Source organism: Sceloporus occidentalis, unplaced genomic scaffold (genome assembly GCF_023333645.1).
Source record: "Sceloporus occidentalis isolate IW3139 unplaced genomic scaffold, rSceOcc1.0.p SCAF_1, whole genome shotgun sequence".
Classification (NCBI taxonomy): domain Eukaryota; kingdom Metazoa; phylum Chordata; class Lepidosauria; order Squamata; family Phrynosomatidae; genus Sceloporus; species Sceloporus occidentalis.
In genome coordinates, this window is record NW_028316981.1 from 68,265,004 (window position 1) to 68,278,414 (window position 13,411).

Below are 13,411 nucleotides of genomic sequence, written 5' to 3' on the forward strand. Positions count from 1 at the left end.
TTAGTAGGAAAAGGACAGAATAATTAAGAATAGTGTAGTAGGTTTGAGGTTAACAATGTTGTTGTTGTTGTTAAATATATACTGGATTATTTGATATTGTTGTTGACTCTTACATATGGCACCCCATCATATTCTTGGCAAGATTTAACCGGGAAGGTTTGTCATTGCTTCTGCTTAGTTCAAGAGAGTGTGACTTGGCCAAGATCATCCAGTAGGTTTCCATGGCTGAGTAGAGATCCAAACCCTGGTCTCCTGGAGTCCTAGTCCAACACTCAAACCACTACACCATGCTATATCTTTGATAACATGATGATACTGTTAGTATTGCAGTCATATCAGTTGTTACAAAACAACCTGAGTGGTATTATCCTGACATCTTGCTTGTGGGCTTTGCAGAAAAATCTTGTTAGCCATCAAGGGAAATGGATTACAGAAGCATTTGGTCTGATTCAGCAAGGTTCTTATATTAACATACTTGTTTAACGAACTCTGAGATTGTCATTTTCACAGTGGTACATTCCTACTTGCAAATGAAGACTCTTTCAATATATACAACAGGGGTGTCATGGAGGGGTGCAAATCATAAGGGGTGGCACCCTAAGGGGGGTGACACCACTGTTCCTTAGACATTGCTTTTGGTAGAAATGGGCTATGGCATTCACCTGGGTCCCTTTAAAATGCTGAAGAGATTGTGTAAGTGGCGTGAGGTTCAGTAGGAGGAGAAAGGAGAAGCCCCTGTTTTTTTAAAAAACTATATGTAGAAAATTAATTTTAAATTAAGATTTGTACATTCTTTTTAAATTTTATTTTAAAGCATCATATCTTACCACTTTTCACTTTAACCACATGAAACTGGATGCATGTAAATACATTTAGGCTGCAGTATACAAATTATACCTTTAAATTATTCAATTAAATTATTGTAATTAAATTAATTACTGTAAATTAATTACAATATTGTAATTTAAAGGTATAATTTTAATTTTTCTAGTTGTTAATGTTACAACTTGCCATTACATTGAGTGATACATGGGGATAATAATAATAATAATAATAATAATAATAATAAAGATTTATTTCTAGCCCGCCCAATCACGAAAATCTGGGCAGGTTACAACAAGAAAATACATCAGATTACAATAGAGTTAAAAAAATCAAACCCTAGACCTACCCCCCCCCCCCCATTCCCAGTACTAAAAAAGAATTAAACAGTAATGATTTATAGTACTAGCAAAAAAAATTACTAAGGATTTTGTATGTGTGGTGAGGAAGGAGGTCAATGGAGGAGGACATTTCATCAGAAAGGCACCATACCGGATGATGCCAACCCTAGTGACGCCACTGATATACAAAGGGATCTTGTAATGTTGAGACTAAGTGAAAGACATTTGTAGCATCAGCTTTCTACTTCATCAGCCTGCTTCGTCATTCTTTTAGTATATGCTAGTTATTAATTTTCATATTGGTTATATGTTAACCTATCTTTCAGCCCAAAGAATCTCAGTGAGGTTTACAGCATAAATTAAAATAATGTACAATATACTTTCAACAATAAAGTCACATTAATAAAAGCAAACAAGTTTAATTTCACAGACACTTTCATAGACTGTAACTCACTTCATCAGATGCAGCGATGCATAATCTTTTGTGGAGTGCAAGTTCATCGGATGCATCCAGATTAGACCTGGAGAAGTGCTGGGTGATCCCACTAGCACTCTGGTAGAGTCCACACTTTCCACACATTTTCACACCACAACCATGCAGCTTGTTTCAGTGCTACCAAATGCATTTATTTTATTTCTCAGGCTGAGGCACAAAATGGCTAAGCAGTTAGTAATGACAGTGATAGCCATTAGAAACACCCCAAAGTCACTTAGCCAACAGGTGACTTTTCCTTGAAATAATGAAACACATGGCACTGACTTGTAGAGACATGTTCAGCAAGCAGACAGAAGCCTCAAACAATTTCTAACAGTTCTAGCTGCTTGTGATGGATGTTATAAACACAGTGGCATGGGAAAGAGGAAAACTAATAATGCACTGTCTAAGCCTACGCCATGACTCTAAAAACCAGACCTATTATCTTTTGATTTCTGCTGCAACTTTGTGTTGCATAAATCTTATAGGGCAGAGTGGCCTTACTTGGAGTTTCAGCATCTAGCCAGAGATGACTTTTAAAACACATGACAGCAGAAAATACTTTGTACTTTCTGATTAAATGTCTGGTTCCCCCACCCTTCTTGGTATCATATTTTTTGGTCTTCATTTATCATACATCTTTACTGAGTAATCCTTAGTAATACTGAGTCAGAGCTAAAGAGCTACTTCACCTGAATAAAGGTTCACAGCATCTGATTATACTGTGAAACATTCAAATACTTTTTTGAGCATGTTATAGCAAAAAAACAAAAAGGCAGTCTTTAGATACTATTGGTATAATGAACAGGAAAATAATAGGATTAACAAAGTTGGTGTCTCTTCATACCTGTAACATCCCATGATATGCAAAAGGTAACCTTTTTTTTGCATTTATTTTTCAGTAATAGTGGTATGTTGCTTCTAAACAGGAATATTTCCCTCTCTTCTAATGCTAATGTTTGGTTTACTTCTTACATTTGTAAGCCTTACTCCCAGTTTTTTTAATTTAAAAAATATGTTTAACCAAAGCCACTTCTCACTTGGGATGCAGTCTTTACCAGTGGTCCCCAAACTGTGCCCTTTAAGGGATTTTGGACTTCAACTCCCAGAATCCCGGACTATTGGCCACCATGGCTGAAGTTTCTGGGAGCTGAAGTCCAAAGTCTCTTAAAGGGCACAGCTTGGGGACTAATGCTTTAAACTGTAAATTGTACAGACTTATAATATAGTTTACATAATATTTTTATCACAATTTACATTTTGTATATCGAGTGACTGTTGGTAAGCAGGTAGTTTAAAAAGTATAGATAAAAATATGCAAAATCTTTCAAAATGAATAATCTCTGTAAAGCAAAATGTGAGTTGGCCTATTGAATTATTTTTTACTTATGTCTCTGCTCCTTGAAAATTTATACTTTTTTATTAAGTGAAAAGGAAGTGTGAAATTTCTCCATGACAAAAAATCCCAAAACAAAGTGGCAACAAATTCTATATGTTTACTCAGAATATGTAACTGTTCAGCATGGCCTATTCAAAGGTACCTATACAGAGTTTTGAGGTATGATGGAAAGTCTAATAATGTAATATTCTGATGAAAGCTAATCCAGAAAACGATTTTTCTTCTACATATAGAAAAACAACATTATCATACCTTGGCTTCTTAAGCACAGACCTTGTATTAGCTAGTCAATTATTTAAAATACATGGAGTTCAATGGCAATGTGAATCATGATTTGCTGTTTGTTACCTACATTATATTTTAGAAATCAGTTAAATCTGTGTTTTGGATTTTATGTCATAAAATAACAAGGGCTTCCTTTTTGATACCAGCATGAAGGTGTAAATCCTGTTATGCATACTGTTTCTGAATTAGTCTTGTACATTCATACAATTTCTACATGAGTTTTAACAGCTCTCCTGGTAGCTATTGGCAACTAGGACTTCCAAGGTGAGTGGGCTGGAACTCCTCTCCCAGCCAGACCAGAAAATAGGCTGGCAGAATGATCCAGCAATTGCCCTACCTGAACCAGTCCATTAGACAGGCCATTTTGAACCCCCGTGTGCTGAGAAGCTAAGGACTTGCTAGGGGGTTTGACTTCCACCACAACCTGTATAATGCAGGTTACTAGCCTCTTAAAAAGGTAGTACCTTTTGCAGGCTAACTCCTGCTCTTCATGCATATTATTGGCATACAACCAAACACATTTTAAAACTTCAAAGAATTTTTTATTAGTGCAACCGTTTCTATAAACATCTTAAAATGTTTGTGAACAACTTAAATGATTCAGCTGCTACTGCATGTTTCTTAAAGATTCAAATAGTTTTAATGAAATACAATGTTTTCTGCAAAAAAGAAAGAAAGATTCTCTTTACCAAGGAAAACAGTAATTCAGATTAATCTCCACCCACCTGATTTATCTACAAAAGAACAGTGCTTCAGTTCCCCTTGTGAAAATCCTCTTCATCTGGGTATCCAAGCAGACAGAGAATTATGGGGATTTGTTATATGAGTATTAATTAAATTTAGACTTCTTTAATGCAAATGTGAAAGCTATGCCTGACTTCTAGGTGCTAGAATCTAGATCTCACTTGTCTTTCATATTCTCATCTCATGTTGTTAAGTATTGCATAAATGGAAAAGAAAAAGAAGTAAAATCAAATATGAGAAATCTCTCCTTAACAGATCTCATTATATTTTTAGCATAGGCCTGGGCTTTGCAAGCCACATCAGAAATTATTTCCAAAGAAATTATTTTGACAGTAGTTTATCAAATTTGTTTTTTTTAAATCAAAACTCTTAGTTTTTTGTGGGTTTTTTGGGCTATGTGGCCATGTTCTAGCAGAGTTTCTTTCTGACGTTTCACAAGCATCTGTGGCTGGCATCTTCAGAGAATGCTTTGCCTGGAAAAACTGGGTGCATATATACTGTGTGAGCCTGGGAATGCAGGAGTGATTTGCATGTGTATTGGTCTGTGCTGATGGCTGGCCTCAGCCTGGAAGGCTAATGTAAAGGAGGATTAATGTCTGCTAATTGGTGATCATTATCTGCTGGGAAAGTCCCAGACTCTGAACTCTGACTGCCTTTTCTCTTATTCACCTCCCCCAAATTTCTGACATTTATGAATCAATTTTTTTTTTTTTAGCTGACTTGAATGCTTACCATGTTGCTTCCAGGTTAAGATAGCTGCTTACACCAATAAAAGGTAGTATAATAATGCTTCATACTAGAAATATATCCTGAAATGTCAGTGGAAGATGTCCAGCTTTACCATCTATTCACAAGTCTCAATTTAGTATCAGTAAGGTTTGTAATTAAGGCAGCTATGCACAAAAGTGTTGTCAAGTCTAGATGCTCTTACACTTACTGCAGAATAGGGGCCAAAACAGACAGCCAGATAAAGCTGGCTTTAGACATGCCACACTCTTGAGTCGCCCAGGAGCTGCGCCCGCCAGCTTCCGGGAGACTTGGGGGCATGGCGTTCAGATGACACTCACTCCAGGCGGCGAAAAGCTGGTTCTAGAGGTGAAGCAGCAAGTTTTTTTCACCCCAAATAGAAGCGGACTTTTTCTGCTCCTATTTGAGGCAGAAGCTGGCTGGATTGGGGCCGTGCCATGTGGTTGCCGTGGCCCCAATCCGTCTCTCTCAGGGGCAGCATCTGTTTCACCCCTAAGTTCAACTGAATTCACCAGGGATGAAACATCCACAGTAGTGATCTGTGTCAACTAACAGAATATGCATCTCACATAAAGAAGTTATCAACAGCACCACTCAAAAGCAGACCTTATCAATAGCCTATTTTTCAATTGTGTTAGGTACTAAAGATGCTAAACTTACTCCCACCATCATTTCAGCCACTTTGAATTTGCCCAGGCTTGCCCCTTAACTGTGCCTTTTACAGGAAGGCTTGCCCAGTGTGTGAAGAATCCATAATGCCCTCTTTCACTAAATGCAGAATTCCAGTTGGTATTGTCATACCTTGGATATACATACCTCAGGCCCTAAAGCACTTAGAATATTTGGTCTGAGTTGAGTTGTTTTTTTTAAAGACACTCGTTACTGTTCAATACCAAGCTTTTTAAATAGAAAAAAGGAAACAGAATGAGTTTGTTGAATCTCTTGACTCAAATATTTTTTAAAATTCAACTAGCTCGTACCCTAATCCAAACCATGTTACATGAAAACCATTCCACTGAAATTAACAGAATATAATTACACCAAATGAGGTTGTTTGACATCAGGACGGTCCAAACCAACTGATTCTAGAAAAGCTTGAATAAAATGTTCTGAAGGCTGTGACAAATTGTTTAAGCAAGCATGTCTTTGTTTTAACCAGCATGTTTTTATCCAGTATTGATCAATGTAAAACCCTATTTTTTAATATATATATATATATATATTTACTGAATAAGCGGAATGAACTGTGACCAATTTTTTAAAGTCTTACTTTCCAGACATTTGTTTCCACGCCTGACAGCTGTTTGTGAATAGAGAAACCTGGCCTGGATATTTAGATTGGACAAATCATATTTGTTCTGTGCAGCTGTGTTTATGACCCCGAAGCAGTCTGTGCTGCCAAGTCTCTGGAGAGGTTTAGAAATTCCAGTTGGTCAGCGTGTGTAATTCCCACCCACCAGCCATGCCTCTCCATACTCACCCACAAGTTATTGCTCAATAAGTGAAGCAGCGGTGGTGTTGGTGTTGGGAATCGGTGTGAACTAAAAGCCATTATTCAAATAAAAATAGTTAAGTTAATTATACATACGTGTGTGTGCATATAGATATATACATATACTTTTATTACAAATCGCCAAGGATTCTTTTTCCAAAATATAAATCTGTAAAACAATCATCTCGACTGTACAATTTCATTTACAGTATACAATCCAGGAAAAGAAAAAGTACGCGGTTAAAGAACTTTTGTTTGTTTGTTTGTCTTCTTTTATACAATATAGCCCTTGGCCACAAAACAAAATGGATTTGGCAGTACTACTACAACTTTAATGACTATGAGGGAGGTTGGGGGTGAAAATCGACATATCAATTACATCATCTAACTTCATTATCAAAGCGGGATACATACATACATCATTGTACAGGGGCTGTTCCGCGGTGTTCTTCTTCTGGTTCTTCTTCTTCTTAGCTGGAGACGGTCATCATGTTGTAGTTCTTGGAAGGGCTGGCTCGCCCCATCCGCCATTCCTCTTTGCAGCTGGTGCTGGTGGTGCTGTTGCTCTCCAGGGCCTTGGCGCTCTTCCCTGCGGACTGGGGCCCTCCTTCGTAGAGGACGCAGATGGAGCCGTCCTCCCCGATGCGGTAGGACACCTCGAAGGGGTCCACCCAGAGCGTCAGTTCGCTGGGCAGGAGCTGGAAGAGCCTCTCGTGGCTGAGTCCGATCATGCCCGCCGCCTTCCCTATCAAGGGGTCCATCTTGTGGTTGATCCGGATGCAGCGGTAGCCGGAGCCTTTGGAGGGCATCAGCGGGAACCAGTGGTGCTTGTAGTGGTCTGCCAGGGGAAAACGGAGACCAGTTAGAGACTGCCCAATCAGGCACAAAGATGGCCTGCCTTCCACCTGCCCTCCTCTTGGGGGTCGAACGACCCTTTCGCAGGGGTCGCCCAAGACCATTGGGAAATTACAGTTACGAAGTGGCAAGGAAAATAATTTTATGGTTGGGGAATGCGACACGAGGAACTGTATTAAAGAGTCGTGGCATTAGGAGGGTTGAGAACCACTGGGGTAGAGAGACCTTGCGGCACCTTCAAGACTCGCTGCAGGAAAGAAGTTGGCAGCGTGCGCTTTCACAGACCTCAGTCCACTTCCTCAGATGCATTTGGAGGAAGTATTTGGAGAAGTGCCTCTGAGGAAGTAGGCTGAGGTCTAGGAAAGCTCACGCTGCCAACCTCTTTCCTGCAGCGAGTCTCAAAGGAGCCACAGGATCCCTATAGATATTATTATCATCACCTCTGCACCTGAGGAAGTAGGCTGAAGCCTAGGAAAGCTCCATGCTGCCAACTTTCTTTCTTTCAGCCAGTCTCAAAGGGGCCACAAGACCTCTGTACATATGATTATTATGCCCAAATGCATCTGAGGAAGTAGGCTGTGGTCTAGGAAAGCTTGTGCTGCCAACTTCTTTCTTCCAGTGAGGCTGCAGCCACACTGGAGGAATAACACGGTTTGGTACCGCTTTAACTTGTTGTCTGGCTCTTTGCTATGGAATTCTGGGAGTTGGAGTTTGTTATGGGGCCCAGAGCAGAGCTATGCTATGCTCCTCTCTGGGCCCACAACAAACTCCAACTCCCAGAATTCCATAGCAAAGAGGCAGGAAAGGCGTTAAAGCGGTGCCAAACCGTGTTATTCCTCCAGTGTGGCTGCAGCCTCGTAGCCTCCAGAGTCGCCATCCATTCCTGGTTGCGCCTTTCCTCACCTCGGAGCGCCTCCTGGAGGGACTCGCCGAAGCAGCGGAGCTCCTCGTCTCCGATGCCGCCGGGGCTGCGGAGGAGGCGGGTGATGAAGCCCGCCGCCGTGGAGATCTCCGTCTTCATGGCTCCCTCGCTCTCTGTGCCGCGTCTCGGTCGCTTTACTTCGAAACAAAACAGACTTCCTTGCTTCCTTGTTCGCCTCAGTCCTTCGGGAGGGGAGGGAGGGAGGGAGGGCGGGCGATGGGCGGCGAGGGAGAGGCGCTGAAGGGTCCCTCGGTCTTGGTCTTCCTCCTCCTCCTCCTCCTTCCTCCGGGGCGCGAGGAGCCAGTCAACCGCGCGAGGCCTCTCTCCCTGCCTGCCTGCCTGCCTCCCTCGGCCGCCCCAGCCACAGGGGGCGTGGCCAGCGGCAGCCAATGACACCGCCCCCTCCGCCCCCTGCATCACAGAAACCGGGCGTTCCGTCTCGAAGACGCCCAGCCGCCCCTCCCCATTGGCCATTGGCCCAGGAGACGGGAAACGGCCGTTGAGGGGGAACTCGCCCCGCCCCGCCCCGCGGTTGTAAGGAAGAGTTCAGGGAAAGGGGCGGGGACTGGGTTACTAACCAATGGAAAGCACGGAGGGGGCGGGGTTTACTTGCTTTGTTTACCTGCGGCGGTTGGTGGTGGGTGGGCGCTGTTGGGGGAGGGTGGAGCTTGGAAGAAGGAAAGGAACCAATGGAAGATCGGGGCGGGGTTTAGTCTGGCCAATCGGAGCGCGCGGGGTAATGCTGGGCGGGAGTGTTTACTCTGGTGGTGAAATCATTGCGGCGCAGGCCGCTGTGGCGATAGGACGTGTGCTCAGGAGCCCGGTTTGGCCTGTTTTAACTCGTTGTCTCGAGGCTATGGGATTCTGGGAATTGGAGTTTGTTATGGGCTGGGCCCTTCAACAGACTCCAACTCCTAGAATGCCATAGCCTTGAGCCGGAAAAAGCTAAAGCGGGGCCAAGCACTTCTTACTTATTATGTATGTAATTAATTGTCTACTCTGCCTTTCACATAGAAAGGGACTCAAGGCGGCGGCTCACAAGAGACTCTTATGTATCTTGTGAACATTTGGCAATAGGGATTTCCCCAATAAATATAATTGGTTTGTGTTGCTTGAAACCTCTTTTATCATCTTATGCATAAACACAGGCCGCGTATCAAACGCAATCCTCACAGCCTCTGCTGTGTTCGCCAATAGTCTGGGATTCTGGGAGCTGAAGTCCAAAACCCCTTTAAAAGGACAGTCTGGGGGCCACTGCAGTCTAACTCATCTGAGGAAGTAGACTGAAGTCTAGGAAAGCCCATGCTGCCAACTTCTTTCTTTCTGGGAGTCTCAAAGGTGCGACAAGATCTCTATCTACTGATTCTACAGACTACCACAGCTATATCTTCAAAGTGCAACCTCTAACCCAGTGATTCCCAAACTCTGGTCCTCCAGGTGTTTTGGACTTCACCTTCCAGAAGCCCCAGTTTGCTTGGCCAACAGCATGGAATGCTGGGAGCTGAAGTCCAAAACATCTGGAGGACCAGTGTTTGGGAACCACTGCGTCTAACCAGTAGTCAGGGATGATGGAAATTAAACGGTGGTACATGCTCTGGTAACCTCTTGGTTAGATTTCTGTAATGCGCTCTACATGGGGCAACCCTTCTACCAAACTCGGAAGCTACAACTGGTTCAGAACATGGCAGCAAGATTGGTCACTGGATCCTCCAGGACCAGTCATATAACACCTGTTCTACAAGATCTACATTGGCTGCCCATTCGCATCCGAGTGCAATACAAGGTGTTGGTTATCACCTATAAAGCCCTAAATGGTTTGGGCCCAGGGTACTTGGAGGACCACCTCTCCCCATACAGTCTGCCCCGCACTCTCAGGTCGGCCGGGAAGAATCTGTTAAGAGTTCCTAAGCCGAGATACATCTCATCTTCTCAAAGGGCATTTTCCATCTCAGCCCCACAGATTTGGAACTCTCTTGGTTGCCTCTATAGACTTGTTTAGGAAAAATTTGAAGACCTATCTTTTTCTGACAAGCTTTCCCCCATGTTCCTTAATTATACCATCCTTCCTTCCCTTGATGCACATTTGTTCGATCCAGCTATTGTTTGTATTGGGGGTTTTAATGGTTTTATGTTGTAATGTTTTAGGTTGTATTCTGAAGTTTTAATTGGTGTGGGAAGATTGTTGGATGTTACTGGGGATATATGTTGTTTATTTTATTGTATTATTTTTGTATGTTGTGAACCGCTATGATCTACCTAGGAATAGCAGTATACAAATAAAATTTTATTATATTATTATTATTCTTATAAACATCTGCAAGATGATAATAATAACAATTTCATTTAATTTCAGACTGAAGTAGTTGACGTAGTAGTGGAATGGAACTGGAAGGAACACTTGGCCACCTGGCCTTTGGATTTGTGAAGATCTGGTAAATAGTTTAGCATTTGTCCAACATTTAGCTGTAGTTAAAGAAACACTGGCTTAGATCCAAAGTACTCTGTGTATAAATGAGAGTAACATCTACTCAGACAAAGGGATGGATTATTTGTTCCCTTGCGTCAGGGGGCTCCCTTTTTCTCAGGAGCAGCTTTCTGCACCATGAATGAGCAGCAGCAGGAAGGGGCGAGGAAGCCCTGATAAACATACAGAAGACAACACTGGGGTTTTTTTTGGTCTTAGTGAATTAAAATTCCACATATGGTATCAGATGAGTATGGTGAGGCCTACATAATGGTCTGTCTATTACAGGGCAGGTGAAATGGGGGCTTGGGGGTGGATACAGTTTTTAAGGTGGTGCTTTTAGCCTTTAGCTCCTTCAGTTTTTGGACCACCCTTTAAATGGAATGGCAGTTCAACTTTTAAATATGGTTTCAGGGGGCCTCATGCAGTTGAGCATTTAAACAACAGCAACAAAAACCCATAGGGCAGGGGCTCCCAAACTTTTGACTCACGGAGCCCTTATTTCTCTGCTGGAGCCCCTAAGAGGCCCATCCTATTTTTTACAAGTTAGGAGTGTACATATAAGAATATATCCTTATTCTTTCATTTCATTCAATTTGTCTTTCTTTCATTTTCCTGGCGCAGCCGCACAGCCCTAAGGGCTCCTCCTCAGTGCACAGCTCAGGAACCGCTGCTGTAAACCATATTAAGGAACCCCCAATGGGAGAAAGCAGCGAGGGATAATTCTGCTTCTTCAGCCCACACTCCCCGACTTCATTCACGATGGCCTAAGTGACTGAGTTGTCAGGAGGAGAGTATCTTCTCCATAGCAGATGGTGCTTTCAAGTCGCTTCTAACTTAAGCCAACCCTCAGGTGGCCCTATCTTGGCAAGGTTTCTTCACAGGAGGTTGCCATTGCTTTCCCCTGAGGAGGCTGAGAGAGTGTGACTTGCCCAAGGTCCCCCGTGGGTTTCATGGCTGAGTCCCCAGAGTCCTAGTCCAGCACTCCAACCACTACATCCCCAGAATACTTTTTAAGCCTTTCCCCCCCAAATTATAGTGCTAATGACGGAGTCCAGAACACGTTTCGGAAATAATCCGGTTTGAGACCGCTTTAACTGCCTTGGCTCAGTGGTAGGGAATCCTGGGAGCTGTAGTTTATTGTGGCACCAGAGAAGGCTAAATGGCTCACAAAACTGCAAATCCCAACATTCCCTAGCATTCTGAGCCAGGGCAGTTAAAGTGGTCTCAAACTGGATTATTTCCGCAGTGTGTTCTGGACCTAAGGCTGGCATCCACATTGGAAGAATAATCCGGCTCAGCCCCGCTTTAACTGTTCTTCTGGCTCAAGGCTATGGAATTCTGGGAGTTGGAGTTTGTTGTGGCCGCCGGGGTCCCTCCCTGATCACGTGACGTGTCCCATAGCGGCAGTTATTTTTTTAAAGAAAAAATCCCAACCGTCCAATCGGTGAGCGGCTTACAGTCGGCGCGAGGCTTACAGTCCAATCGGTGAGTGGCTTACAGTCGGCGCGAGGCTTACAGTCCAATCGGTGAGTGGCTTACAGTCGGCGCGAGGCTAACAGTCCAATCAGTGAGCGGCTTACAGTCGGCGCGAGGCTTACAGTCCAATCAGTGAGCGGCTTACAGTCGGCGCGAGGCTTACAGTCCAATCGGTGAGCGGCTTACAGACGGCGGCGCGAGCCTTCGCAGCTTACACTCGACAGGCGCCTCCTCCTCCTCCTCCTCCCCCATTTTGTTTTCCTTTCTTTTTTCCTTTCAGAGCTTTCCGCTCGCCCTCCTCAGACCTAAAGGGGCGTGGCTTTGTAGAGAGCGCCGGCTTCCGATTGGCTGTGGCAGAGGCTAGGGGGCGTGGCGAGCTCTGTCCGGCGCGCGCGCTGCTCCTTGGGAGCTAGAGAGACGAAGAGGAAGAGGAAGAGGAAGAAGCCGGGCGTGAGGCGGCGATGCTGCGCTGGAGGCGTCCTCCGTCTCCTTCCCGGACAGTGCAGCGGCTGCCGCCCTCGCCGATCCCGCTCCCAGGCGGGCCGCGGAGGTAGCCCACGCTGCAGGCGGAGAGGCAGCGGCGGGGATGATGGTGAGGCTGCTGCTGCTGCTGCTGTGGTTGGCGCCTCCGCCCTCCGCCTCGTGCCCTCTGCAGCGGGAGGGAAGGGGTGAAGGAAGCAGAGAGAGCGGGGCCCCGTTTGTGCAGCCTCTCCCTCGTTGTGTTTATTTTGTTTTCATGGGGAAAGCCAAGAGGAAAAACACAATCATCGTCAAGCAATAACTGTACTAATGGGCAGATTTCCTTGTGCATGGCAATCCTATATTAACATCTGCTTACAGACTTGATTCAGAGGAATCAATATAAAATTGTGACTCAGTATAAAATCCATAGTAAATGTTAATAGATTCAGATGATACAGCATTAAAAATATTTGACACTAAGGCCCAGTTAGTAATGTTGTCAGCTACACAAATTATGGTTTATGGAACTAAGAGTTCTGGGCCAATGTGCCCTCATTTAATATCATGAGTGGTAGAATTCAAAGGTATAGCCATGTTACTCTGTAGAATCAGTACAAAGTGAGGCCTTGTAGCACCTTTGAGACTCACTGAAAGAAGGAAGTTGGCAGCATAATAATAATAATAATAGTAATAATAATAAAGTCTTATTTATACGCCGCCTTCCCAGAGGACCAAGGGGGCTGGCAACACGAGATGAAACATAACATACAGTTAAAATACATCCTGTTAATTGCCTCCCCCCAGTCTTACCACACTAAAATATTATTAAACAACCAGCAGTTAAAATTGATACATCCGCATCTGAGGAAGCAAACTGGAGTCTAGGAAACTCACGCTGCCAATTTCTTTCTTTCAGCTGGTCTC

General features: G+C 43.8%; 2 protein-coding genes across 5 annotated transcripts in view; one reads left to right on the top strand and one right to left on the bottom strand.

Moving 5' to 3' along the window:
• Positions 1-3,352: 3,352 nt before the first annotated feature.
• LOC149321532 (protein BTG2-like) lies at positions 3,353-8,535 on the bottom strand. Of its 2 annotated transcripts, XR_016281221.1 has the most exons (3): positions 8,064-8,535; positions 6,294-7,143; positions 3,858-3,981 (listed from the first exon to the last, which is right to left on the bottom strand). XR_016281221.1 is itself a non-coding variant. In XM_089523752.1 (2 exons), exons 1-2 carry the CDS (start codon positions 8,497-8,499, stop codon positions 6,776-6,778), a joined length of 804 nt encoding a protein of 267 aa, XP_089379878.1. In that variant the 5' UTR covers positions 8,500-8,535; the 3' UTR covers positions 3,353-6,775. The 2 variants fall into 2 exon arrangements, 1 of the variants encoding a protein (XP_089379878.1); XM_089523752.1 differs by having other exon boundaries at positions 3,353-7,143.
• Positions 8,536-12,316: 3,781 nt separating this feature from the next.
• The window catches only part of ATRIP (ATR interacting protein), a 43,468-nt gene continuing 42,373 nt past the window's right edge, over positions 12,317-13,411 (top strand). Inside the window, exon 1 of one of the 3 annotated variants that reach the window (XM_089523790.1) lies at positions 12,317-12,617. The gene's annotated coding sequence lies outside the window, so the exon portion shown is untranslated. The remainder of the gene's footprint in view (positions 12,618-13,411) is intronic. The other 2 variants (XM_089523772.1, XM_089523781.1) reach the window with 2 other exon arrangements.

What these genes read in the sequence shown, in the direction of transcription:
- LOC149321532 (XM_089523752.1), bottom strand. Translation starts at nt 8,499, where the DNA reads ATGCAGGGGGCGGAGGGGGCGGTGTCATTGGCTGCCGCTGGCCACGCC. An exon ending in CCTCCAGGAGGCGCTCCGAG is followed by an intron (nt 7,144 to 8,063) that starts GTGAGGAAAGGC and finishes TTCCCCTGGCAG; the next exon opens with ACCACTACAAGCACCACTGG.